Genomic DNA, 27,793 nt, shown 5'->3' with positions numbered 1-27,793 from the left:
CGAGAAAACAGTGTGTCTAAAGGTAGTACTATGAAATTCACCGCCTACTTTCTATTGGCTTCAAAAGCATCTATTATTGCGTTTATGATTATAAGTGCATAAGTTTGCCAGCCTGCCCTACTAGCCAAAATCAATTCCAACTCAGACACAAAATCTGCTTTAGATTGGATAAACTTCAAAATATTTCGACTTGATTGAAATATTTTTCCAGATTCGACTATAAAAATATGATATTCAACCCATGCTTCTTTAAGCGCTTCTTTCCCAACTTAGTTCAAAAATATCTTATTCCCCTTCATTGCAGACATTGGGTCCACCAACAGTCTTTTCTTTCCCTCAGTATGACATTTAAAGGACTTTAAATAAAACCTGGAGCTCGACTCCCCTACAAAAAAAAATGCTTCTTTAAGCTTTCTTGGAGTGTTTTTCAAGGCGCATCCAATGGTACCAAGTAAGGTAGATGTTTTGAATAAACTTATTGAGCAATTTCTGAAAATATGAAAACAGGTTTCTGGCCAAAAAGTCGAAATTTTACATAGCAAGGTCCTACAAAGATGATTTCAGAGGCTAGGCTACGTTAGATCGATAGAAACATTTTGATTCAAGGTATATCATAGTAAAAGTCTTCATTATCAAGGTGAAAAACGCGATCGTTCAATTTTCGATGAAAACCATGAGGGGCACCTCATGCTTTTTGGTCGAATTTTGTTCATGTTTTTTTGATCCCCAATGTTGTGCCAGAAGGGCTACAACTGTCTATAAAGATTAAGGTATTCTTGATGGGAAGATATGTCTATGTTGTGCAACAACATGGACAAGCTATGATAATTGAAGTGCATCTCAGCTATCTAAATACTGAGGTTCACCAGATGTGATAAGCGTTGTACAAGATAAATTGCTACTTTGGCATTCAGAACTTAGTATAAATAGAATAACTCTTGTCTTCATCAATAAATCTTCAGTTTTTGTGTCTGATCTTATTCAAATAAGTCTTTTCTTGTTTTTATAATATCGAACATTTTTTATAAGCTACAAATAATAATCCTTTTATTCTTTGTGCTTAACACCCAAAAAGTTGAGCAATAGTGTCAGAAAGTAACTGCCCGATGAGAGTAGCCGTTTGGGGCTATTCTGACAATCTAAAACGGCCTTGAGCGCGAGAAAACGCAGCTCAAATGCACTCACAGTTTGCTGTATTAGGGATACTAAGAACTAAAAAGGAGAAATACCAGTATGCTGCTTGCCCGTATATGAAGTAGCTACATATATATGGATGTGTAACACCACATAAGAGTCAGAATTTCCTGATAATATGAGGGATTCTCATGTGTAAGTGGAGGGTGAAAATGAAAGTAGCAGTATTTTGATAACATGAGCAAGTGCAATGGTAGTGCGAGCTGCCGCCGCTTAGGTTGGCTCTTACCAAAATGGAGTGAAGGTAGAGAGCCATCCGTAGTGTGATGAAATAGCCACCTAAAAGCAATCTCATTGAAAGCCGGAATTCATCAAATATCACCCATTCAAATTCATGCTATTTGGATTTATTAATAAAGCGTTCAAATATACATAGACAACTGTTTATATATGCTAAAGTAAGGATGTACCCTGGTCTCGCACTTTGTGTGAATGAATCACTGTATATCACAGTGTATTCAATCACACTCTTGATGGCTGTAATAAATAATGCTATCTTTATCTAAATAAAATCAAGTCACTAATAAGCATATTTAAATATGGCAACTATGCCCTGCTGCCATAGCTGCACAGTACTTCAAATAAAGACACTCACACTTGAATAACAAACATTGTACTTTAAACTGTCAAGGATGCATTAAATCATGCTATGGCCATAGCTCATCCAAGCCCATCAATGCTACTCAAATCGATCCATATGGCCAGTGCTCTTGCATTGATTACCACTTTAAATCAAACATCAACAACATTTGCCAGATATCGCAATAGCAGAACCTATTGCTCTCTATCATCACTAATCCTACAAGCTAGTTGCAAATGTATAAATACTCTTCTTTTTTTTACTCAATTCCAGGATCTTCAGTTCATTTTATATACAAATAAAATACAGTTGATTTCTATTGTATTTTACTATTTGCTTTATTTTTTTTTGTGAAATCCATCAAACCCGATTTCACTGCAACCTGGATAGCGCACAACATTACACAAACTATATTGGATAAAATCAATGTTCAAATCTAATATTAATAAAGAACCTTTTTATCCATTCAACTAAAGGGCTATAACATCTTCCTGCACACTCTCTATATCTACTTCCATTTATATTTCGATCAGATCTCAGATTACATATACTACTTCTACGTATTAGCATCTGACAGTATCACTCAGCGCGGTTGGTTAAGTGGTATAATCTTCGCCTGCCACGCGAAGGGCCGGGGTTCGATTCCCCGACCGCGCATTTTAATTCTGCATAATTCTGTGGTGCGCGTAGTAATTACCAGCTTTTTTTATGTTGTCGTGAATAAAGATATTGTTACTGTTACAAATCGATTTTTGTTTTGTAACTGAATCTCTCTTTTTTTTGTTGTAAATTGCCTACACTATCGTATAAACTACGTTTCACTACTTACTATATTGGATTCTACTTCTGTTACTACAAATTGACATTATTAAACTCTTAAATGCCTTTTATATTCGAATATACTCTGAATCCTATCTCAAGAATGACAAATCAGTTACTATTCAGCCTCGTATCATTTTGACAGATATATATTCAAACTCTTAAACATATCTCTTTCCTAATGGAAGCACACAAATGGGAAGCAACCCCACATTACCCATCCTTTCATCCTCTAGTAGTAACATTATCAATATCATCATTCACCATCTTTCAACAACAAATATAGCTTTCCAGCTATAAAAACTGTTCAAGCTTTTAGGATTATTAAGGGTATCAAAATCAATTATAGAAGGGTCAGCCCTTCATTACAAATTATAGCATATAGAAACAGAATTCAGGACACATAATTCATAGAATCGATATAAATACTCAAATGATATCAAACAATAAAAGATTATCTTATTCCTACTTGAAAATTATATCTATATAGCTCTATAGCTCCTTAACTTTGTTATTTCATTGAACTTATCAAATATAATATCCCTTGAATCCTTTGTATACATTAACGCATTGATTCATTGTACTTTATCTACTATTATCACTTTATTTACACATCTCTTTCTTTGCTTTTATGTCCTTTACTAGCTGGACAACTATAAACCTGGTGCTCATTTCTATAGACAAATCTGCTTTGGCTATTTATCTATATACTTACTCTATTATCACTCTTACTATTCACACTACATTGAACCACTTTGTAACAAGTGGTGCTCATTAACAGGGTAACCTTCATATTCACTCCTGTATCAACTCCCTTCTATCTTTATTATGGCTACTCTATCTACTGTACCCTCTGCTACTTCTGAATCTACTGTGTTGGCATCATCGGCGCCATTTGACTCTCACCGCTGGACTAACGCTGGTAGGCCTAAAATTATCGAATTCTATGGTTTCGAAGGTGAAGACTTTCGTCACTTTCTGCAACTTATGGAGTCTTTCTTTGCTTTGAAAGGTATTACTCAAGACCCTCGCAAGGTCGCCATCATGCGAGCTCAACTTCGTCGTGTTGCCGCTATCTTCTTTGACAATACTTTGAAGGAAAGGAATCTCGCATTGAACAAGATTTCGTTCACTGATGCTACTACTATTTTACAAGAACGTTTTGTGTCCGAATCCATCATCGAGTGCTATCAAAGTACCTTCGACGAGATGTGCCAGTCTCCCAAGGAATCCCCCAGTGAATTTCTGTCTCGTTTGTATAAAGCTGCCGACTTAGCTAACATACATGATGAGAAGTTCATTTCTGCAAGATATCGTGCTGGTTTATGTAAGGAAATCAAAATCTTCTGCAAAGAAATGTCCGCTATCAATTTTCAAGACTGGGTGAAACACTCAAATGCATGGTGGAATGCACATTCAGTGAAAGCAATCCATTTTGTTGACAATCCATTTTCGGTTGATCGTGCTTCTGGTTTTTTCAATGGTGATAACGGTAAAAAATTGGCTTTGAATAAGGTAAACAACGAGAAGGCGCTATCCTCGAAAAGCGTTTGTATCAATCCTATCCCCACCTCGGCTGCTGAGGCGTATGCGAATTCAGTGTCTCCAACTATTGCTAATATAACTTCAAGAATGGAAGCATTGGAGTTACATTCGTTGATACCCAGTACCGACAAAGAAGGTCAGTTTGAAAGAAACACTATACGAGACAGGGCGGTCAAGTCGTTGATAACCGACAAAGAGTTCAAATCCTTCCTCAAGAATATCATCCAAGAGGCAAATGATGAGAAGGTTATGACCCGTAAACCATATAGAAATAACCATAGAAACTCTGATGGATATCATTCGACCGATACCTATTGTCATGAACCAAGCTTCGATCTGGTACCTGGATCTAGAACCGTGCAGTCCAAGTGTTATGACTACGTTATGCTTATGTCATCTCGGTGTTCAGGATTTAGGAGTACTAATTGATAACCATTAGTAATCAATTAGTCATCATTAGTAATCATTATGTCATGCCAAGCTTTATGCAACGTTATCATGTCAAGTACCTATCAACGTCAAGTATTAAGCCAATGTCATAGTTATGTAATTATGACTCATGTTTCAGATTACGAATCATTACGTTTATCCATGCTATATCCATGTCTCAGCACTTATGTCCGCATCTCTTATCAAGTATAAATATCACGTCCCTTTCCCCTCCATCCTTTCCAGTGGTAGATTATCTTGTATATCTTATTCTCACTTACTTCAAGATAATCGTTTTGTTAAATAAATCCTCTGTTGAAATCACGTTCTTGACACCTATGCACTTGGTTATAGTAAAGAAAATCGTTTGGACGACAAATATCCTGATCATTATGCTAGCTACTACCCTCGTGCTAAGTTTCAGAGAGCAGTTCAACATGCTAACAACAATCACAGCTACACCCCTGAAGGAAATCAACGCTACGATGGTCCTTCTTACGGTAATCAACGTCGTGGCGGGTACAACCAACAAGCTCCCCCTCGTAATTACAATAGTAATTCTTACAACCAAGATGGTCAATCTTATGGTAATAACTATGGTGATTCTCGTAACCAAAGGGATCATACATATAACAATGACAATTTCGGAGGTGGGGAAGTCAATCCTGCTCACAACAATAGTATCCAAACCAATGGACACTACAACGGCAAATATAATGGTAATAGTTATTACAACAAATCATACAACAATCATGAATATCATCGTTATAGACCCAAAAATCACCATGACCCTCATCCCAATTACAATGATTTTGATGACCACATTAATACTAGAAAAAAATGTAATGGCCAAGTCAAAAGAACTAAATCAGGCAATTGTTGATCAACAACATCAAGATGGTCAATTGCCTTATCATAAACAAAATTCCATCAATCCAACTTTGCACTCCATGGAAGCCTTAGATCTTCACGCGGCTACTAGATTATCCAAACCACCTGAAGTTTCAAGGACTCAACCATACTCTATAGACAAAAAGAAAAAAATATCAAAGCCCACACAAAAATCAAAAAAAACAAATCACCATCCCACCTTCTCCAACGGACATGGAGACACATCAACCTATGAACATCAAACCATCCATTTCACAGCCTGACTTGTTGGTCCAACCCTTTGCTCCCACCTTGAATCAATCCTCTCTACCAAAGGTTTCGAAAGCCCCTACTCGAAATGCCATACCTTTGTCCTCTAAGATATCCTATAATGTCAATTAGATATTGGAAAGAAAAGCTGATATCAACGTGAAGGACTTATTGACGGTCGCTCCTGGTGTTAAGCGTGCACTGTTCAAAGCTATTAAAGCTTCTTCTATCTCCAAGAACGATAGCAACATTACCTTAAACTATTTCGAGGACGACGATGTTGATACCACTGCGATATATACAGATTTCTATGTCAAGAATATGCGTGTACGAAGCATGTTGGATACTGGATCTGCAAAGACATGTATGTCTAAGGATATAGCCGACAATTTACAGCTCGTAATAGATGCACCTTCTACATCTGTCTTCACTCTAGGGAATGGTACCAAGCAGGCTTCCTTAGGTATTGTATACGATGTACCTTTGAACTTGGGTGGAAGCATCACTATTCCTGGATCCATCGCAGTTTTACCTGTGTGTCCTGCGAATCTGATCATCGGTAATAATTGGATGAAACGTGCTAAAGCCAAATTAAATCTCGAGGAAAAGGTCAATAGAGTAGAGTATAAAGCGGTGAAAGCCAAATGCCCCTTTACCTACACGAAGACTCTTCAAAACAGACACGTCACTTCAACCAACATGAAGTATGCTATTGAAGGAAACACTCAAAACAACATCATCTTGCCAGTGGTTAGAGATTCTAATAACGGTCTGGCATCCGATGATGGATATACTTCCTCTGAAAATGATAGTGATGTAGAAACTGAGGAACCTGAAGATGATATCAATGAAGATTTGGAACCTGAATCCTCTGACTCTGACGGTGATATGTTTGTGGAATTTGAGGCTTTACAGACTAAAATTCACGGAAAAAAAAGAATAAAAAAACAGTAATGTCAACTTGATAAAGGTATATTTTATTATCAAACTGACAGGTGTAAAGTAAACTGAAGTCTCTCTACTGGCCAGGTAGATGATCCTTCTTATATACTATAACAATGGATAAAAGTTCTATTAATTAGATTGACAAATAAGTCAACTCAGATCAACTAATGTCTAATCATGCTAAAAGACAACTCCAGCAAGCTAATCATGATTTAGCTCTGTCTGGATGAATAATTAGACTCTCATCCGAAGTACCCTGATCTATCCTTTCTATAAGGATAATTAATATCGATCTAGTAGCATGTATCCGATAGGTACAGTCTACTTAGTCTATATTAATAGTACATATCTGAGTGTATATCGCTAAGCATACATCTTTAGCATGTATCTGGATATATGGCATGTCTATAGCATATCATATGCATGTCTATAGCATGTCTCATATATAGTACAAGTCTGTAGTACATAAAGTATCTGTAGCTAGTATCACGGATATAAGCATGTGTCTTATAGCGTGGATCATGAAGTGCACATCTGAAGCAACAAGCTCATATTGCATTAATTTTGGTGCCTATCCAGATATGGTAAACATCCGTAGTCAATGTCGGAATACAAGTACAGTGCGCGAAAAAAACGTTCCAGTGTTTTGCCAATTCGTAGTTTTACACTTACAGCTCTGTCAAATTTTCTCCAGTTTTATAACTAAAGTAAGACTACAAAAGCTTGGGTTTTTAGCCACAAAATGAGCTACTAAAATAATTGATACAGTAGATATTGAGCTAGTGCAACTGACGTAAAGTAAAAAATTTCGATTTTGTAAAATTGGAAATATCGCTTGATGACCTTATTGTTTGTATACATTCCACGAAAATAACCCGAGAGCCGTAATTTTTTATATCATTTATGTTTAAAATGTTAGTTATCCGAAGAATGCTTAAAAAAGTATAAAGAAGCGTGAGATTTTGGTTTTTCCCCTCATTATATTTTACCATCTTTACTTCATCACTTTTTTTAACATGACACGTCCCATTCCTCAGGAGGTTCAAGGATCTGTCAAGGCTCTTTTCAACCAAGGTTGTTCCCTCCGTGCCATTCAAAAAATCTTCCCAGATTTGTCCGTCAGTGTACTTTCTCGCCACAGGAAGAAGTTTTTTGGTCATTCAAAACATGCCAAACCCGGAAGACGCAGCAAAATCACTACGCAGAATATGAACTGCATTGAGAGGAATCTCCGCAATGGTAATTTAGACGGCCCCAGGGGTGTGCAGTGCTACCTTGCTCATATGGTAGTTCAGATGATTTTGAGGAATATACAGTATATACTCAAGCGCAAAGGGTTCAAGGCTAAAAGAAAGATAAAGACCAATTTCGTGTCTGCGGAGAACCGGAAAAAGCGTTTTGTGTGGGCCAAGAGACATCGACATTTGACTGCGGACGATTGGCGTAAATGGGGATTTTCCGATGAAAGCAGGGTCAACATGTGGGGATCTGACAGCGAATCTTTCTACTGGACTGACAGGCCCACTGAGTTGATGCCTCATCAAACTGAGGCTCAAGTTCAGGGAGATGGTGGTGGCGTTGTTTTCTGGGGCATGATAACAGCGGAGGAACCCAGCTATGGTTCCACCATTACCGAAGGAAGTGTTAACTCAGAAGTTTATGCTGAAATTCTGGACTCATCTTTGCTAGACACTATCGAGTACTATGGGCTGGACAAGAAAACGTTTAGATTCCAGCAAGATAACGCAAGACCACATACTTCTGGTCCCATTAAGAAATGGTTCACGCATCACGGATTCTCTGTGCAAAGTGTCCTTGATTGGCCCCCCCCAAAGCCCTGACCTAAACCTCATTGAACATGTCTGGCATCAACTAAAACGTCGTTTGAACAAGTACCCTACTAGGGCCAACAGCCTTTCTGAGCTAGAAGGCAAAATTGAACAGGAATGGTATAAATTCATAAAAGAAGACTGTCTTAAATACATAGGCAGCATGCCACGCCGAATCAAAGCGGTTATCAAGAGTAAAGGTGGTCCAACTAAATATTGAGCTTTTTTATAAAATTTAATAAATTCGACTTTTCACTTTTCATGACGCTACCATTCTTTTTCTAATTACGTGAATAAAGTGCATAATATATCATCTGATAGCCAACTACTTAGGGTATTTATGAAACTAAGCAAACCCTAGTAGCTTTGATATTTGCAGAGGAAACTGGCTATAAGTGCAATTTGGCAAAACACTGGAACGTTTTTTTCGCGCACTGTATAAGTCTATAGTGCCATCCATGTCCGTGGTGCCATCTATAGCCTATATCTTGTATAGTATGAATCTTATAGTACTAGCGTATCTGAAGTCCATATCTTCTTATAGTATAAATCGATGTCGTACATCTAATCCAGCGTACATACAGTTTATATCTAAATCTAGTAACTGGATAAACTGTCGGAATGCAGATCATAGTGGATGTATTCCACAGTTACGTTTGGGTGGCTATTTCATTACAATAACTTAAAACCAGCAAGTTAATATGGCCCTTTTCGTACACTCCGATTTTTAAAATGCTCGGTCAAATTCATCCTTGTGTGGCGTACACATGCGAAGGCTAAACGGAGCTTCAATTTATATTGTTCTGATGAGGATCCGTAGGATTCCTAAATCTATCGACCTTAAAATTACGCGTTTCTTGATAGTAAACACCCCTTCAAACTTATATGAAACTTGTAGAGAATTCAAAGAAGAATACAATGGTATTCATATCAAGTATTTGCTGTACATTGTTCAGCTGATATTTGATAAGTTAACTTTTGCCACTTTTTCACTGTTTTCTAAAGATTAATCAGTATTTGTCATTAAAACATATTGTTAGGCATTACTAGACATTGTAGACCTATCAAATGAGCCTTTGCTTGAAGCTCTGGCATGACTCTATCATGAAATATTGACAATCTTGTCCTGACCAAAAAATCGTGACCAGATTTTTTGCTTGTATCACGTAGATTTTGAAGAAAAATCATTGATTTTGCAGGATACCCTTTTTTTGACCATATCTCGACAAATACTCACTGGATTCGCACAAAACAAAGACCATTCGATAGCTCTACGTTATATCCATTATAATATAAGTGTTTCAAGTGCCAGGTGTACGTTCCCTTCATAAATTTGCTCAAAATCATATATTTTATGAGCTACAAGCAGGGGATATTCAACTGTTTTATTTATTTATCTAAAATAACCATACCATCGTATAGAGAATTGACAAAGAAACAGAAGCTATTAAGTTTGAAGCTCTCGATCACTTAGTAAAATTCAGAGATATGGCCCTTTGAAAATCGGTCATTTGGAACATTTTCCATCATTACTCATTCGTATTACCTTCCATAACCCCACATCAAACATACCCTAGTCAAAAAAAATTTCTTCTACAGCTTTCATCACACGTACATACCACATTCATATAGTAACTTAAAAACTTTTACTAGCAGCATCTATTCAAAATTAACTATTTTCTAAAATCTCCCTTTTCTCAACAACCATGCTACCTACGCAAATTTCAATTGCACCATCGTTTAAAGGGCAAAGGCGGGGTTTAAATTGACCAAAAACTCCAAAATCGGAGTCCGAAAAGTTTTATGTACCGACCGATGAAGACGGTTGTTGTGAAAGTAATGAATTAATGTAGACCATCAAACAAAACTTAACTTCTATAACATTTGATTGGGATTTTAGAGGATGTAAGTACCACTTTACATATCTTTAGACTTGCTCTATTTGCTACAAGTAGGTAGTATCTTTAGCGAAACGGCTAGACTTGCCTGTCTTTTAAAGGATTAGTAACCGAATATGCAGTATATCCAGCGCTTCTTCCTAGGTAGCAGGTGGTGTCGCTATTATAAGAGAGTTATTAACGTATTCTCGTTTGTATTGATTTATTTCAAGTAGATTGGTTGAATTGTCTGCTATAATAATGTTGCAGCAAAATGACATATAAACTCTTGTTTGTGATTTGATCCAAATTTTATATGCAGAAGATGGCTTGTGTGAAAGGCTTCATATTATCTAATCTAACGAATGCTGCTATACTCGGATCTGATATCAAACTTGCAACTTTCAATGTAAATATAAATGCATTAGCATTTAGATCTCAGGGCGATAACATATTTTATGCAGTTTAAGCGAACGCATGTTGCGTTTTTTAACTATGAAGACTGATTGTCTCAATCACAGCTCTATTTATTTGAATGCAGTGAAATAATAAATCAGTTTTATGAGAAAATTTGATGAATGAGGTTTATTCAATCAAAATGTAGATAGGTATTTTAAAGTTGATGTGAAATGAATTATTTAATATCACTTGCTGATGCCTTCAGGAATGCGAAGCAAAGCTGAATTTCTGAATGGCATACATATTTGTTATTTTCTTATTTGGGATATCTGCCAAAGGTTTTTCTTGACCCAAATAATAGTATACAACCAGTGATTGCGATATGCTCTTGATGCTTATTCATTCTGGCTCGATTGAAGTTATATGTTCAAATAATGAATGCAAGTCTTGAATCGATTCAGTTATAGTCAGATACTCGAATTCAACAGTTGGGCCATTTAGATGGTCTTTCTTGTAAATTGATACAATCTATGCGCTTTGGAAGCAGAGTTAATCTAGAGTTGAGTATTACATTCCCCATGATTAAGACGCAAAACCTTTTCTCTGTTTGAACTCTATAGCCTGTCAGAAAGATACAAAAGTGCATAATGCCTGCTTTCAAGAGAGGCTTTACAGTATTTTTCCCTATACTGTTCACTTCTATTTTGCATACAAACAATGTATTTCTCTTTCTTTTCAGCTACATTGTTCATATTGACTTCCCGAGAGAGATCGAAACATCACTAATATTCATGTAGACTAATAATGAAGATAGTCCACAGGCATAGCACTTTAACCATCTATAGGCTTGAAGCTGAACCATGAATGTATAAACAAGACAGTTATCGAGCTATGTAATGCTATCTCTGCTGCTTTACTCCTGTACTTTAACTACCAACAAATGAGGTGATTTGCATGTTATTCACATGTTAGTCGACTCGAGGTACTGGTGATGATAATGAAGAAAGGTAGTTGATGTGAGAAGTGATTACGTACACAGACAAAGCATAATTTAGGTCCTGAATTTGTGCCACACTGTGCAAGCCAATCACTGTGAACATGGTAAGTGATTTGATTACTTAATCTCAGAAATCAAAATATACGTGTCCAGTGTGATTATTCTGAAGTTACCAAACTTTCCCGCTCCTGTGTCTATGTGCGGGGAAGATGGATGGAAGTGATACAAACCGAGTAACAAACTGTAAAAATAATGGACGTGGGGAAAAGATCCATGCTCATAGTCATGTAAAGCAGAGGAAAGTTATGACCAATTAAAGTTATCCGGGAAGAAAAATGAAAGATTTTAGGCCAATTTATGTCGAGTGCCTTGCTTCTTCTCTTTCTTCTTCTTCTCTCTTTCCAATTTACACTCGAGAATCTACACTATGTCTACTGACGCTATTGATCAGCTCATTCATGCTATTGCCAACATTTCTCATGTTGAAAGACCTTGTCTCGAAAACCTTTTGGTGATCAAGAAATTAGAGATTGCAAAGGAACCTATTGATCAAGAACACCACGAGGCCCTTTCTAAAATGTAAGTTCCGTAGTTATTGCTCGAGAGTGCTGCAGCCAAGTTTACAATGTATGTTGGATAGTACCATGTGGGAGAGTGAGTTGCACAATCTGAATTCTTGGACACTTCAATGGGCTCTTATGAAGGTGACTGTAAGTAAAATGGTCAAAGGAGACATAAAGTGATGAAGGCTGATTCTCTATCATAGTGCAGCCTGCAAGCTGAGAAGGATCGTGCCAAGGAAGGTCTCATTAAGGCCAACGCACTTGTCGCTGAAACTGAAAAGAAGGTGCAAGAAGAAAAGGACAAGATCCATGATGTTGAGATCAAGAATGAAAAGTATTCAGTGGATTACAGATCACTCCAGAAATACCGTGAAGACGTCTCTGTGCTGCTGGACAGTGTAAGTTGTATTTGCTTGATCTGCCATGCGTAAACTGACCTGTGTGCATCTTTAGGCATTGACTGGTACCTTTCCTAGTGTTCAAATCTTAAATGAAAGCATTGAGCAAATCAAAAATAACTCTGCAGAGGTAGGGATGGTGGTTTTTTTTGTTGGGATTCAGAGCAATTAATCTAAAGCGGGCGACATCATAGAAATTTGAAAAGATCTCTAAGCTTGAAAAGGTCAAGCAGCTTCTCAAAGGAGCTGATTTTGCCTTGTTGGAGGCTATTCTCGAATTACGTCAATCATCAGTCAAGGAACACTTGATGGGCGAGGGCAAAGTTTATTTCCCTCAAGTTGCTTATGATTGCCTGACTCAAGCTCGTGAAGAGTACCCTGAACTCCCTGGCTTCAAATCACCCACCGAGTACGTCAACGAAGCTGACAACACTGGAGCCTACTATTCGCCTATGCAAAAGTATTTGTGGGATGTGCGCCGTAGATTGACTGAGCTTATTGCATGGTGTGATAATGAAGCACTCGTCCATTTGACACAAGAAACTGAGATTCAGATTGAACTCGGAGCCAAGATTGATGAATACAACTTTGAAAGACGTAGAATCATCAAGGAAGGTTTAAATTAAATGCAATCCACAATGTAATATATCCTCTCTCTCTCTCTCTCTCCCCTGTACCTTTACTTAGTTAATGTTATAAAATAAAGATATTCAAGTTCTTTTTAATCAGATTCATAGAATATATATGTTAAGGGTATTTTTACACTTTAATCAATGTCGTTACTTTGACACTACCATCTACACTGCCCAACAAACAAGCACTGGAAGAATTTGTCCAGTCTACGATTGTAATGGGCTGACTCGCTGGTTGGTTTCCAAATCTCAGGACGGGAGGGTTCTCTGATTCGGATATACGATAGATAGATCCATGGATGGTATCTGCCTTTTTGCTTTGAGCAGCACAGAGAACATAATCTGTATCAGCGCTAAATGCCACCATCTGAGAACGAGGTGTTACTGACAATAAAGATTGTGTTACGCTGTCTTCCATGGACCTTACAGATGAAGAGGATGATTTTGATTTGCTTGGATAAGCAGCTGGAGGAGGAAAACCTTCTATTGCGCTACTAAAGATACATGTTCCTGGTTTGTGTACTGACCACTGAGATAACTGCATTGTGTGAATTGAGTGTTACATAGTAGTACACGCATGATTGTATTTTACCTGTCCACTGTCATCCACTGAATAAATAGAGTTTTCATCAAAGCTGAATTGAGCTGTGCAGGATGGTGCTGCCTTCCATTCTATAATGGATTTCATGCTTCGAATATCTATCCATTAAGAAAGTTAATATCACCACCACCAGCTTGTCAGTGTGAATATCATACCAAATATGCGCATGAAACCTGTACTATCTCCTGCCACCAGCATTTGACCATTATGATTCAGTTTGATTGTGCTCACAATAGCCTCTGACTCGTCATTGTTGAACTGGAAGGTACCCTACAGAAGCTATCAGTATCAAGATCATCCTGCATACTACTCCACACTCACGCAAGCTGACATGGACTTCATGCTCCAGGCCACAAGCGCGCCTGATTTCTTGCCTGATCCAGAGCATACAAATATAGGTTCCACTGGACTAGACGATAGCTGATTTACACTATCAACATTATCTCAGTACCCATCCATACACTTGGTCAGTGAAAATTTACCATGAATAGCTGTCATCCATCATGAATTCCTGTACCACAGCTTTCGAGTCCACATTGTACACTCGAATCAATCCTGCGTCTGTCCCTAGATAGAGCTATATACAACACTATTTTAGTTGTAGGCTTCCAAGCAACCCTCTTGGCAACTCACAAATCGGTCAGATCTTGCATCCCACTCCATGGACAGCACGTTTGAGGAGCTGTTCTTGATCTTGAGGGGATTAAACGACTGTCCCTTGTAGCTCCAAACCCTGCAAAGCTATTAGTCAGATCCTTTTGAGCCATTTATGTCTAGGTGAATCCTTTACCTCACAATGTTATCCATATCGCAGCTTGCTATCAAATCACCTTGACTTGAGAACTTGGCGTGTGTTATAGCAGATACATGCTCTGAAAACTCTTCTTGATTTACTATCAGAAACGGCTCATCCTCATTCTTTGCTGAATCCTGACTGTGCCCTGACAAGTTGCTTTTGTGTGTTGATTCCGAGTTTGACTTTTTGGGTAGATTGAGAAAGGTGTTGGCCCCACCCACAGAAGCGCCATGTATAGACGCAATAGAGGTAGACATTGATTTTAGCGATTTTTGGTCGTTTTGCTGTGCTGACGAAGCAGCTCTTCTGCGAATCAGTGATATACCGTCCGTCATTTCCTTTCTAGTCTCCACAACCTCATGCTTTAGTTTTGCAATATCATTTTCTCGAGCCTCCAATGTAGCCTTCTGATTCTCCACTGTTGTCTTTAATGCTTCAATCTCGCTTTGCTGTGTTTTGCGCTGGATACGATCGATATTGAACGATAGTAGACTTGGGAGTGCTAATGAAATGGTCAATATCTCAGTCCACCAGGGAACATGAGGGCCAACTTACGCATGTTTTGAAATGTAGTAGCTAAAAAGTTGTGCAGTGAGATGGTGTAGTTGTCTACCCACTGTTTGGAAAAGAAAGTTTCGAATGTTGTATCGTTGGATGGATTTTTGATATAAGGCAATGCTATCACATAGGTCAATGAGCTGCAAACCTTGTCAACAAGCACTCAAACACCTACCAAACCATTGAGACCACTCTGGTTTTCCATGCAATTCAGGCCCATAGATATCGAAAAACTCTATCACTTTATCTCGTCTCTTGTGTTGCATAGCTGAGCTTTTGATTTAGTTCACATGTATTAATTTAAACGTCTGCTGTTTTTTACCGTGTATCAGATAATGCCTTAACAGACATAGCTCAAATTTCTTGATGGTGCGCTGAAATCGACTATCCAACCGAGAAAAGAAGCGAAGATCCAGATATCGATAGTAGTCTATTAGTGCTTGTATGTCTCCATTGGCAATGGCTCCTAACAACTCCTCGATAATTTTATCCACCTACACAGAATGATAAGATATCAACCTCATGTCATGCATGTAACAGCATTTACCTGAAACCCTTTGTCTTTATCGGTACGGATCTCGGATTCGAGTGCTCGAAATGTTGCTGTGAAGCCTCGAAACTGTGGTAAGAGGTGAGCTACATACGAGGAGCAGCTTGTGAACAGGGATCTTACCAGCAAGTACTCTTTCACAAGTTCATCTACTTGGTATAATGAGTTCATGGGTATGTTGAGTGTCTATATCGATCAGAGCTTTGTTTAATATAGATGATTGCAGGAGAAAAGAGTGGATGTTGCTCTTTTCTTGGCCTCTCTCTGTCTCAGTCTGCCTCTGTCACGCGTGCGAAAGGGGGTGTGCGTACGCAAGTAGCATCCTGCTATAGTGTCACGCCAATAAAATGAGATGAAAAATGAATCGCATGAATGGGATCAGCATTACGACATGTTATGCAATCTTTCTAGATATTTGCCACCCCTCAACATAAACCAAAATCAAGCATTTGGCACGCTTAAATATAGCATCAGCAGATAATCATTAAGAATTGTTGTTAGTTGCTGTTCGCATCACCGTGGCGATCTTTGCGGAGAAAGCAAGCACAAGCGTACAAATGGCATTTGCTGCATTATTTCAAGAGAGAATATGAAATGAGGACTTTATTTTACGGATGTAAGGGCATGTATCATAAAGAGGGAGAAACGAGTACGTATTTTAATATCTGTCACTGTGCATTAATTGATCAAATGTTATTACCACCATTATTGTATTGTTCATATAATTGCTGTTGTTGCTGAGCAGCAGCTACAGCAGCTTGTTGGTTCCACTGAGCAGCATGAGCAGCTGCCACTGCTTGGCCAGAATGAGGATCGAGGCTAGGGATGTTGCTGCCACTGTTGTGGAAAGCATAGCCGTTGGTTAAATGAGCCGGAACGCCAAATACATTGCTGTTTTGAGCATTGTTGCTGTTGCGGTGGTTGCCATCTCTTCCTCCTCCGTATTGCATGTTATTCCAGTTTTGTTGCTGCTGCTGTTGCTGCTGTTGATGATGGTATCCGCCATAGTTTTGCCATCCTGGTGGAGGACGATCTTTGCCCCAGGATAACTAGAGCTCATTGTTAGCTAGCAAGAAACGCCTGCATTTAAATCCGCAATACCTTGGCAGTGTTTCCATTGATGTTGATGTTTTGCAAATGAACAATAGCATTGGCTGCATTTTCATGTGTATCCATCCTATATACGCATGTTGAATTAAGTTACAGGCCATTGCCATGTTGCTCATCATTAACTCACTTTACAAAGGCAAATCCACGATCTGCCTGGAGCTTGACTTCTTGCACATAGCCGAATCTTTGAAAAGGTTGAACCAGCTCGGTTTCTATGGCAACCAGCTGGTGTCAGATGTATTCCGAATCAGCCATCACACCAGCAATACTTACGGTTAACGTTGGGAGGCAAGTTACCGACATAAATACTGGTAACATAAGCGGGTGTTTGATGAATGACAACTTCGTAAGGCAATTGTTGGCCTGGTTGAGGTGCAGGTGTAGCAGTCTGCCCCTTTTGAGTAGCCCAGTTACAACGGATCGCCCTGGATCCCAACCACTCGCCATTCATGGTAGCAATGGCCTGCTCAGCATCAGTCTTGTCTCTGAAGGCCACAAACCCAAAGCCTCTGGATTTGCCAGAGACTGGATCCCACATGACATGAGCCTCACTATTGAACAGACGCAAGTAATAATTAGATCCCCATGATATCCTTGGTTTAGACTATGAAGACAACATACGACATGGATCCAAACACAGAAAAAGCTTGTACGAGCGCTTCGTCTGTAATTTCAGGTGCAATATCACCTACAAATACATGAAAGTGGTTTGCTGTATCCTCCTTGGCAGCGTTGCTGGATTGCTGTGCCCAGTTTGCTCTGATTTCCTTTTAAATTAAGAAATAGCCATGAATATGTGTTTATCGCCTCCCCTCTCTCTCTCTCGTTTGTTTGGTAAATGGTGTCGTCCTTACATAGTTGAATATTTTTCTACCATTCATGTCGTGGATAGCTTGTTCAGCAGTGCGTTGATCGGCAAACTCCACAAAAGCATAATTTACACCTGCCTAATTTCATGTGTTATTTCTCATCTGATTTGTTGCCCACGGTTTGCTGAATACCATACATATGCAGTGTGTCTTCTAACCTACAAGATATCCACTTAGCACGTCGCTCCATCCTCCCGTAGCAAATCTCACTTACAGTTACAATTTTCACGCTAACGACGGGACCTACAGTCGCAAAGATCTCGTGTAACATGGTATCAGTAACTCTACGTTTATGAATTGAAACGAATTTAGCCATCGATGCAGCCATGGATCACTGAAAGTTACCTCTGGTCAAGGTTGCCGACGTAGATGGTGTTTGCAGGATTGCCAGATACATCTTCCATAAGTGTTGCATTACCAGTTTCCGTGCTAGCAGGAGCTGACATTTCAACGTATTAAAGATATGGGAAAAAGATGGAATATATAAAACAAATTTAGAAGAAAAAAAAGAAATTCAAATACTTTTTTTTTCCTGCTTGAGTACGTGTGTGATGTCTTTGTTCGATTGCTCTAAAGATGCTGTGCTTTTAGAGTTTTTCAAGCGAAAAAAAACAAGAACAAAAAAGAAGAAAGTGGGTCTCTCTATCAGATACCCTTTTTCTGAATAGCTTCATTCAAGTGACGTGGAAGACCCCCGGAGTTTCTGTGTCATGTAAATGTGGTTCATGTATGCGACATTGCATTGAGGTTGTATACGAGAGCTCTGTAGGCAGGTACATGGCATTGGATCATCGCTGGAGGAGGCTTGCGGTGTATACAATCTCCATGGTTTGATCCACTGAAAAGACTCACTGGGCCAATGCAAGGCCATTAAACGTATTAGGCCAGTGTGTACTCCAAGCTGTTCATCAATGGCCACAGACGACCAGTGCGTCTGTATGCCCACTTACTAGGTATTCCGCAGCCAAATGGCCAAGAGATGAGTCTAGTTATGAAAGCATGCATCTTGAAACTTCACTTTACAGTACTGCATGCTATCATTTAAAGATGCTGCTGTTATTCCATCATTCAGTAGTTGACATCTACGCAGACATTTGTTGCCAAAGCATTCACTTGCTGATATACACAACTCTTTCATATACAAAGATGCTTCCATGAGACGACACTATATTCCAGAACTTAAGGGGCAGGCGGGGAGGACGGGAGGAAGGAGGATGTCACTGGAACACACATCAACCAAGGTGGAAAATGTGGTAACTGTGCACAATTAGCAATGATTTTGTCATACACTGGAGAAAACGGAGTAGAAAACCCATTGAGCAACCCATTCAGGTACCCTCTTTCTTCTCTTTTCTCTGTGTATTAGCAACATAATATCATGATCTTTTGTGCTAGATCGAAAAAGCCAATCAAGAGAAAAATTGTCGTAGTAGGTGATGGCGCATGTGGCAAAACATCCTTGTTAAATGTTTTTACCAGAGGCTTCTTTCCCCAGGTAGAATACCGCTTGACTACACACATTGTGTTTCGATGTAAGCTGATATATTCTATGATAGGTTTATGAGCCCACTGTATTCGATAATTATGTGCAAGATGTTGAAGTGGATGGAAAGCTTGTAGAGCTATCTATATGGGACACTGCTGGCCAGGAAGAATTCGACCGCCTTCGGTCGCTATCATACAATGATACACATGTTATCATTGTTTGCTACTCTATCGACAATCGAGATTCATTGGAAAATATCCCAAATAAATGGATTGAGGAATTGCAAGATGGGTGTCCTCATGCAAAGACAATGCTGGTAGCCCTGAAATGCGACCTTCGAGATGATGAAGTTGCATTGAAAAAAGTGAAGCCCATCTTATATGAAGAGGGGCTGGAGGTGGCCAAAAGTATCAAGGCTATCAGGTATCTCGAATGCTCTGCAAAGCGCAATCGAGGCGTAAGCGAGTGCTTTGAACAGGCAGCTAGGGTTGCAACATCAGGTGAATAAATATTTGTTTTAGCGGTACATGTAGCATAAAACTAACGGTTGAATCCTTTGATAGTCAAGTTACATGATCAAGCCGATGAAAAGAAATCATGTGTCATCTTATAGAGAGCACCAAATACACTGTCTATACCCCCCCTCCCAACTTTTACTATTAATATCAATTTATCTATTCCATCCTCATGTTGTGTCTTTTTACAAATGAAATAAAGTTACTAATTCCTCTTAATTTCTCACAAATGCATATTAATCAAGCACTTTTGATAGTGAGATAGTGACGCCATTATGGTATGTTGAGGTGCTCGCATCATATCTCGTAACCTCCCCTTATTCTTCAAATTGGCACTCATTAATGTAACGTATACAAACAGTTTTCGTTGACACTCTCTTTTACTTCCTAATCGAGTCATTTTCACACATCCTATACGCTTCTATCGCTTTCCATCTGATTACAAATGGACAGCCATGTTGAATCCATGTGTACGAGAAAAATGATAGAAAGGATGTCCGTTTTTTCGCAGTAAAATACTGGAATTGAGACATATAGCACTCATCACCTCTTGCACGATTATATTCTGTAATTTACAATTAAAAATGTGGTATGACAACACTTTGCTTGTATCTTCTCTGTAGTCAAGTCTGGATCAATAGAGCTTTATCCCCATAGCTGCAAGCCAGCGCTCCTGAATTTCACACATATTTAGTGTTAGAAATGAACAAGTTGCATGGGAATCAAGTACGCGAATAGCTTAATCGTGCAATCAAATGGATTACCAAGCTGTCTAAACTTTGATTCACGATTTCACGTCTATTTTGATTTATGCTTGGTCAGATCTTATATCAACTGCCAATCAAAAGCTGTGAACCGTTGACGCAGAAAGGCATGATAAAAATGAATCATAGATCATTACCCGGATCTAATGGTGTAGAATGTGAAACAGAAAGACACAGTGACGATCAAATTTTTCCACCATAAAAATGCGAAGAGAGCCATCAAGAAGGAAGCATCTCACTTACATCTCTCTTTCTCTTTCTCTTTCTCTTGCATACCTTTCTTTTCATTAAAGAGATTTTTCAAAATGGTTAACGTCGGTATTATTGGTTGTGGATTCGTTGGTTCTGAATTGATCGCTCAACTTCATGCTACTCGCTCAAGCGCTAGACGTTTGAAGGTGGTTGCCATTGCCAACATTGACACAATGAACCTCTCAGATAAAGAATATACGCCTCTTCATTTGACCAACTGGGAATCCGATCTCTCAAAATCAGGTGTTAAGCCCAATTTGGATGAATTCATCAACTACATGGCTGCTTCTCCCGATCATGCTGTCATTGTGGATTGCACTGCTTCTGAAGGTATTGCCAACATGTATCCTTTATGGCTTAAAAAGAACCTCTCCATTGTCACTCCTAACAAAAAGGCTTTCTCTGGTCCCTTGTCTCTCTTCAAGGAAATCCATTTGTTGTCTGCCAATTACAGTGGTAATGGCCGTACGCCTTTGACCTACCATGAATCCACTGTTGGTGCTGGTCTCCCCGTTTTGTCTACTCTTGTTGACTTTGTCAAGACTGGCGATGAGATTATCACGATTGAGGGTATCTTCTCTGGTACTCTTTCGTATCTTTTCAATAATTACTCTACCACTGCTAGCGGTCCATCCAAGGGATCCTTTTCTGAGATTGTCAAGGTAGCCAAGGACCTGGGTTACACTGAACCTGACCCAAGAGATGATTTGAACGGTATGGATGTTGCTCGTAAGGTATGTTGTATGGGATTTATGTAGAGAATGAGAATATAGGCTGAAATATGTGCAGGTTACCATCTGTGGTCGCTTGGCTGGTTTGGATCTTGATTTGAGCACATTGAATGTTGAGAATATTGTACCTGAATCCCTTAGAAGCGTTGCTACTGCCGATGAGTTCATGTCCAAGCTGCCTGATTTCGACGATCACTTCGCCAAACTGAATGAGGAAGCCAAAAGCGAGGGTAAGGTTCTCCGTTACGTTGGTGTAGTCGATCCCAAGGGCAACAGTGGTGTCAAGTTGATGAAGTAAGTAGTAGTGCTAGTAAGTGGAGGAAATCAACGTGTTAAAATGGCTCTCCTACTAGATATCCCGCCACACATCCTTTTGCTGGTCTTCAGGGTAGTGACAATATCATCAAATTCACCACCAAATACTTCCCTAATGGTGTCATTGTCCAAGTAAGTATTACATATACTACTCTATCGACGTGTGAAGACTCATGATAATGTAAACAGGGCGCTGGTGCTGGTGGACCTCCTACTGCTTACGGTATCTTTTCTGATTTGATCAAGATCCAAGAACGCGTTGAAGGCTTTTAAGCTTAATTGAGAGATTTGAATAAATAAAGCTTGATACGGCCCACCTTAAAAATTCTTATGGACCACCTACTGGCTCCATACTCATGACACTTGAGCGCAATATTAGGTATATTGATTTTTGTGAGACAGAATGTTATACATTTACACTTGCTTCTTTCTATGGTGATGCACATGCCACTGTTTTACATTGTTTATATGCCTATTTAGATATGTTTTCTTGCCAATATTAGGCAGCAATTAAAATCGCTCATTTATCTCTAATTTATGCAAGCTTTTCGACCCTTCTTCAGATGATGTTCCGCCCTACGCTTCGCTCTAGTGGAAACCAGCCTACCTTCAGGCGGTTCGTGCTGCCGCGGGCCTTTGGCTAATATCGCAGAATTGTTAATAGCTAAGATGTCAGAAGTGCCTTAATGGTTGATTGATATAAAATCATTAATCATACGAGTATTTACGCTTCGGATGGCTCTCTACCTTTGCTGTGCTAGAGTTAGAACCAACTTGAGTAGCAGCAGCTCGCGCTACCGATTGACTAGCGTATCTTATCAGAATACTGTTACTTTCATTTTGACCCTCCACTTGCACATAAAGACCCTTCATATTATCTGTGGATCTGCTTCTTATGTGATGCTCTACATACATATGCACGTAGCTATTTCGTATACAGGCAAGCAGCATACTGGCATCTCCCCTTTTTAGTCCTTAGTGTCCCTAATACAGCAAAATCTGAGTGCAATTGGGCTGCGTTTTCTCGTGTTCAAGGCCGTTTTAGATCGTCAGAATAGTATCAAATAGTTCCTTTCATCTGGCAGTTACTTATTGCCACTATTGCTCAACTTTTTGGGGATCAAAAAAAAATAGCCAAAAATCGACCAAAAAGCATGAGGTACCCCTCATGGTTTTCGTCGAAAATCGAACGATCGCGTTTTTTACCTTGATAATGAAGATTTTTATTATGGTATGTATTGAATCAAAATGTTTCTATCGATCTAACGCAAGCCCTGAAATCATCTTTGTGGGACCTTGATGTGTAAAATTTCGACTTTTTGGCCAGAAACCTCTTTTCATATTTTCAGAAATTGCTCAATAAGTTTATTCAAAACATCTATCTTACTTGGTACCATTGGATGCACTTTGAAAAGCATTCCAAAAATGTATTAGGAAGCATTGGATGATTATTACGATTTATATAGTCGAATATGGCAAAATAGTTTGATCAAGTCGAAAAACTATCAAAATCCGGCCAATCTTGAGCAGTAAGAGCATTCTGAGCTTTAATCTATTTTGCTGCTGGTGGGGTTGACTGGCAAACTCAATGCCCTTTTCATCATGAGGGTAATACAGTAATAATAGATGCTTTTGAAGCGTATGAAAAGTAAATGGAAAATTACATAGCACTATTGTTAGCGATACTATTTTCTTTAAATTCTATATTTAATAACGTCAGTCTATCAAAATACTTGTTAGGTCAACTTCTTTCCTTTTTGAGGCTTTAAAAGTGTGTAGGGGCCATACATCTAGACCTGTTACTAACTCCATCTTTCGATTTAAAATCGAAGAAAAATATATAAAATCCTAACAATATTTCCGATTAACAATCGGAAGAAGATTTTTATATGTTTTTCTCTTTCATTATTCACTTAAATTTGAAATGCTTTCAGAGTATAATACTTGTAATTAATATATACAATATTACATAAATATAAATATAAATATAAATGTACATTTACTATTGCTTTTTTGTACTAATCTGTAGTTAAGTAATTGACAGAAAACACAGCCAAAAGAATTGCCTTCTTTGGTAACTATTTGCCATTTGAGCCGCTGCAATGGATCAATCCTTAGTTTGAGCCTCTCCAGTGGATCAATATCTAGTGTGAGCCTCTGTATTGGATTAATCTCCAGTTTGAGCCTTTGTAATGAATTAATCTTTTAGTTTGAACCTTTGTAATGAATCATTATCTAGTTTAAGCCTCTGTAATGGATCAACCTTTATTTGAGCTTCTGTATTGAGTCAACCTCTAGTTTGAGCCTTTGTAATGGATCAACCTTTAGTTTAAGCCTCTATAATGGATCAATCTCTAGTTTGAGACCTTGAAACAAAGACGCGGTGAAATAAGTCTTATGTGTCGCTCTAATCCAGCCTATGATATGAATTTACGATGCCATTCAGGGAAATTATGTAGATCATGTTGTAAAGTTGGGCAATGTGCGTACATTGCCAACTGCGCTTGGACTTTCCTTTTATTGATGTCTACGTACAATGGCTATTGGGCCATTTTTCATGCCTTCATACACAAGCTTTATATAGCAGAAACTTAAATTATCCAAATTTGCCATCCCAGTTAGTTCATGGAAAGGAGACGTTTCCACCTCAGTATCTGGGCGTTTATACTCTGGCCAATTGACAAGATGAAGTTCACCATGCTTATTTTTTAGCAGGTCAGTCCAAGGAACTTGTGAGTATCTCAGGGCCGCTAAATGTATGAAAAATAATCAACAATTAGATGAACTGTAACAAAATCATTAGGAACAAATACACGTACAGGTCATTTGCGTAGCCATCTCACGAATACCCTTGAGGTACTCCGCTTTCAACAGTGATTACTTGTCATTATTAAAAACAATAGCAGACGTAGATGCAAGAGCAGAACAAGCAGGAGCATTACCGTTGGGAAGCAAATTCGAAAGAAGTGGCTTCATCTGAGAGGCAGGCAAACCAGGCAGACGTTCAGCTCTATCAGCGTGAACGCCTAAGGCCGAATCTTCCTGGACAGGACTCCCAGCAGTGGGACTTGATGGGACGGATGAGGCCTCAGACGTTGCTAATTGAATTTTAGGGTTTGATATAGTCGTTGACCAGTTTGAAGTCAAGTCCACTTACTTTTCATAAACGCCTTCAGCAAACCTAAGTCCAGCGGATGTCCTAATACTTTATGCACAGAATCCACATTGTCAGAGGCAATTTCTAAACATTGTTAGCTCTCTCAGAATAACACAGATTATTGAATTACCTACTGGAATTAAGAAAAATATCACTGGGATACATAAAGTCGTTATCAGTTTCTGTATAATGATATAAGACGGCATGAAAATTGTATTTGTCTCGCATTGCTACGAGGCTTTTAGTGATGGTATTCAAATCATTATGGTAGACTTCGAGTCTTCCTCCGGTGGTAATGGGCTCTGCATCCCTAGCCTTGGTCTTTTCTGCGGCTTTCAACTTCAGTTGGTTGACCTTGTCAGGGTTGTTTTTCTTGAGCGCCTTCCAGGCTTCCGCATACTTGGCCATCAAGTTTTGTAAATCGTTGGGGTTTCCCGTGCTAGCAGTAGAGAACACCTCACTCGTCTGCAGCATCATCTCTTGCTTGAACATGTCATAGCCACTGATTGCTTTTCTTTTCCTGCTGGCAGGAGCAACCTTGATGGTAAAATCAGCCATGTTCTCTTTAACGAGATGGCCGGCGACCAAGCAAGCAATATCATCATTTTGCTCCTGGTGTTGGTCTGCATAATTTCTAACAAGCTTACTGACATCGTCAAATAGTCTTCTAAGATCATCTGTATCTTGTTTGGCTGTTGGTGTGTAGCGCATGGTAATTGTTGTGAAAGAGAAGATTCAATCAGACTTTTATTTGAAAAAGTACTTTAATGTTGGCAGGTAAGGTAACACTACGGAGTACACTAATTTGTTTTTCGCCAAAGAGATTAAGATATAAAATATGATGGCGCTTTGCAGTGCTTGCAGAGGATGGACAATTTTCTTTCATTTGATGCAATTGCATGTAGACAACTCACGCTCAAACCAAGGATGTTGCCATCATCTCTGCTGATGGATATATTTCGAACTTTAAACACAATAGCTGTGTAACTTTGACTCAGGTTTCTACAATGTTGCTCTAGGGATGTCTGTCACTGATGAGCTTGTAGTAAAGTTGGAAGGAGCCTCATCCATTTCAATATTTTAAGAAATACGGCATAATAAGGATAAAATGGCCACCAAATACAAAGCTACTGAAGTAAATAATACTAATGGGCCTTCCATTGAGAAGAAAGCTTTTGTTGCCAACGATGCAAACCAAGCATCAGCATCAGATGTCGAGGAGAGCAACGCAAACCAAGCGTCGGCCTCGACCAAAAAGGTCAAGGAGCTTCAAGTCTACGCTCCCAATCGTAACTTTCAGAAACGCAGAAAGTTGTTGATCAAAAAGGCCATGAGTCTGTTGAGAAGAACAAGAAACGACCTATTGATCACGTTCAATTTTGTACTGGAAGATGTAGACGAGCTTATTGCCAACTATCCAACGACCGAACTTGAAGGGAAGCAGATAGAGATCATGCAAGTGTGCTACGCATTCAGCGTTCATTGTCTCGCTTCCAAAGAGCAAAAATCACTCAACGCAGCAGCATTTCACCATAAGCAATTGATGAAAACCATCAGACCTCATCAACACAGATTCCTTGCCAAGCAATGGAATAAAACCTATCTTCTCATCGATTATCAACCACCTTTTGCTGTTGTAAAAATGTTTTTCAAGTCATGGAATAACGCCAAGGACCACATCTGGGACGCTTGCCTTGTCTCCTTCATGGCTCTTTTCTCTTTAGCTGATCAGCGATGGCTAACCACTGCCAAGGAGTTCCATCATTTAGAAAACATGTAATTGTAGAAATAAATCAATTTTGACATCTTGATTTGAATTTTATTCGCATTTACTGCCCATTTTGGATTGCATTTCGTCACAATGGTGTGAATAAACAATGAGTGAATGAATGTTGATTTAGAAAATAATTGTTTATTGTTTAGAACACCAACTCGACCCAATGTTGATTTGACGATCTCACGCAGTGTCTGTGCATATCTGGTTCCTGACAAGGTAAAGTATCTACAAGCACTACCACGAGTTAAAAAATAACAAAAGACTAGATGCAAAGAATCGAACTTGTAGATGTATGGCCCCTACACACTTTTAAAGCCTCAAAAAGGAAAGAAGTTGACCTAACAAGTATTTTGATAGACTGACGTTATTAAATATAGAATTTAAAGAAAATAGTATCGCTAACAATAGTGCTATGTAATTTTCCATTTACTTTTCATACGCTTCAAAAGCATCTATTATTACTGTATTGCCCTCATGATGAAAAGGGCATTGAGTTTGCCAGTCAACCCCACCAGCAGCAAAATAGATTAAAACTCAGAATGCTCTTACTGCTCAAGATTGGCCGGATTTTGATAGTTTTTCGACTTGATCAAACTATTTTGCCATATTCGACTATATAAATCGTAATGATCATTCAATGCTTCCTAATACATTTTTGGAATGCTTTTCAAAGTGCATCCAATGGTACCAAGTAAGCTAGATGTTTTGAATAAACTTATTGAGCAATTTCTGAAAATATGAAAAGAGGTTTCTGGCCAAAAAGTCGAAATTTTACACATCAAGGTCCCACAAAGATGATTTCAGGGCTTGCGTTAGATCGATAGAAACATTTTGATTCAATACATACCATAATAAAAATCTTCATTATCAAGGTAAAAAACGCGATCGTTCGATTTTCGATGAAAACCATGAGGGGTACCTCATGCTTTTTGGTCGATTTTTGGCTATTTTTTTTTGATCCTCAA

At 38.8% G+C, this 27,793-nt stretch overlaps 10 protein-coding genes and 1 non-coding gene across 11 annotated transcripts; 8 read left to right on the top strand and 3 right to left on the bottom strand.

Moving 5' to 3' along the window:
* Nucleotides 1-2,360: 2,360 nt before the first annotated feature.
* ATC70_006615 lies at nucleotides 2,361-2,431 on the top strand. Its single transcript has one exon. It is a non-coding gene; the product is annotated as a tRNA-Gly (tRNA).
* Nucleotides 2,432-3,421: 990 nt separating this feature from the next.
* On the top strand, nucleotides 3,422-5,450 carry TPS1 (Trehalose-6-P synthase/phosphatase complex synthase subunit; the record flags this gene model as incomplete). The annotated part of the gene is made up of 2 exons (XM_064825887.1): nucleotides 3,422-4,530; nucleotides 4,922-5,450. The coding sequence occupies 2 exons, from the start codon at nucleotides 3,422-3,424 to the stop codon at nucleotides 5,448-5,450; spliced, it is 1,638 nt and encodes a 545-aa protein (XP_064687401.1).
* Nucleotides 5,451-5,689: 239 nt separating this feature from the next.
* TIM13 (protein translocase subunit) lies at nucleotides 5,690-6,661 on the top strand (the record flags this gene model as incomplete). Its single annotated transcript, XM_064825886.1, has 2 exons — nucleotides 5,690-5,773; nucleotides 5,840-6,661. 2 exons carry the CDS (start codon nucleotides 5,690-5,692, stop codon nucleotides 6,659-6,661), a joined length of 906 nt encoding a protein of 301 aa, XP_064687400.1.
* Nucleotides 6,662-7,668: 1,007 nt separating this feature from the next.
* On the top strand, nucleotides 7,669-8,493 carry ATC70_006612 (CRIB domain-containing protein; the record flags this gene model as incomplete). Its single annotated transcript, XM_064825885.1, has 1 exon — nucleotides 7,669-8,493. One exon carries the CDS (start codon nucleotides 7,669-7,671, stop codon nucleotides 8,491-8,493), a length of 825 nt encoding a protein of 274 aa, XP_064687399.1.
* Nucleotides 8,494-12,181: 3,688 nt separating this feature from the next.
* On the top strand, nucleotides 12,182-13,341 carry ATC70_006611 (uncharacterized protein; the record flags this gene model as incomplete). Its single annotated transcript, XM_064825884.1, has 5 exons — nucleotides 12,182-12,333; nucleotides 12,395-12,464; nucleotides 12,521-12,715; nucleotides 12,771-12,845; nucleotides 12,910-13,341. The coding sequence occupies 5 exons, from the start codon at nucleotides 12,182-12,184 to the stop codon at nucleotides 13,339-13,341; spliced, it is 924 nt and encodes a 307-aa protein (XP_064687398.1).
* A 133-nt stretch (nucleotides 13,342-13,474) lies between these two features.
* Nucleotides 13,475-16,023, bottom strand: ATC70_006610 (uncharacterized protein; the record flags this gene model as incomplete). Its single annotated transcript, XM_064825883.1, has 12 exons — nucleotides 13,475-13,885; nucleotides 13,940-14,046; nucleotides 14,104-14,218; nucleotides 14,270-14,378; nucleotides 14,431-14,525; nucleotides 14,582-14,681; nucleotides 14,739-15,246; nucleotides 15,300-15,422; nucleotides 15,478-15,570; nucleotides 15,625-15,796; nucleotides 15,850-15,921; nucleotides 15,976-16,023. 12 exons carry the CDS (start codon nucleotides 16,021-16,023, stop codon nucleotides 13,475-13,477), a joined length of 1,953 nt encoding a protein of 650 aa, XP_064687397.1.
* A 515-nt stretch (nucleotides 16,024-16,538) lies between these two features.
* On the bottom strand, nucleotides 16,539-18,277 carry ATC70_006609 (uncharacterized protein; the record flags this gene model as incomplete). The annotated part of the gene is made up of 9 exons (XM_064825882.1): nucleotides 16,539-16,901; nucleotides 16,954-17,029; nucleotides 17,090-17,174; nucleotides 17,236-17,513; nucleotides 17,584-17,729; nucleotides 17,817-17,909; nucleotides 17,969-17,989; nucleotides 18,046-18,115; nucleotides 18,177-18,277. 9 exons carry the CDS (start codon nucleotides 18,275-18,277, stop codon nucleotides 16,539-16,541), a joined length of 1,233 nt encoding a protein of 410 aa, XP_064687396.1.
* Nucleotides 18,278-19,209: 932 nt separating this feature from the next.
* On the top strand, nucleotides 19,210-19,930 carry YTM1_2 (ribosome biogenesis protein ytm1; the record flags this gene model as incomplete). Its single annotated transcript, XM_064825881.1, has 3 exons — nucleotides 19,210-19,326; nucleotides 19,388-19,817; nucleotides 19,881-19,930. The coding sequence occupies 3 exons, from the start codon at nucleotides 19,210-19,212 to the stop codon at nucleotides 19,928-19,930; spliced, it is 597 nt and encodes a 198-aa protein (XP_064687395.1).
* A 971-nt stretch (nucleotides 19,931-20,901) lies between these two features.
* ATC70_006607 (uncharacterized protein) lies at nucleotides 20,902-22,167 on the top strand (the record flags this gene model as incomplete). Its single annotated transcript, XM_064825880.1, has 4 exons — nucleotides 20,902-21,582; nucleotides 21,638-21,873; nucleotides 21,933-22,026; nucleotides 22,084-22,167. The coding sequence occupies 4 exons, from the start codon at nucleotides 20,902-20,904 to the stop codon at nucleotides 22,165-22,167; spliced, it is 1,095 nt and encodes a 364-aa protein (XP_064687394.1).
* Nucleotides 22,168-24,771: 2,604 nt separating this feature from the next.
* On the bottom strand, nucleotides 24,772-25,762 carry ATC70_006606 (uncharacterized protein; the record flags this gene model as incomplete). Its single annotated transcript, XM_064825879.1, has 3 exons — nucleotides 24,772-24,992; nucleotides 25,052-25,135; nucleotides 25,186-25,762. 3 exons carry the CDS (start codon nucleotides 25,760-25,762, stop codon nucleotides 24,772-24,774), a joined length of 882 nt encoding a protein of 293 aa, XP_064687393.1.
* Nucleotides 25,763-26,159: 397 nt separating this feature from the next.
* SEN2 (tRNA splicing endonuclease subunit sen2) lies at nucleotides 26,160-26,831 on the top strand (the record flags this gene model as incomplete). The annotated part of the gene is made up of 1 exon (XM_064825878.1): nucleotides 26,160-26,831. One exon carries the CDS (start codon nucleotides 26,160-26,162, stop codon nucleotides 26,829-26,831), a length of 672 nt encoding a protein of 223 aa, XP_064687392.1.
* Nucleotides 26,832-27,793: the final 962 nt, after the last annotated feature.

The sequence above is a fragment of the Mucor velutinosus genome (genome assembly GCF_035048745.1).
Source record: "Mucor velutinosus strain NIH1002 chromosome Unknown tig00001547, whole genome shotgun sequence".
In the NCBI taxonomy this organism is placed as follows: Eukaryota; Fungi; Mucoromycota; class Mucoromycetes; order Mucorales; family Mucoraceae; genus Mucor; species Mucor velutinosus.
The sequence above is the reverse complement of the archived record's forward strand: the minus strand, read 5'-3'. Positions and strand labels throughout refer to the sequence as shown.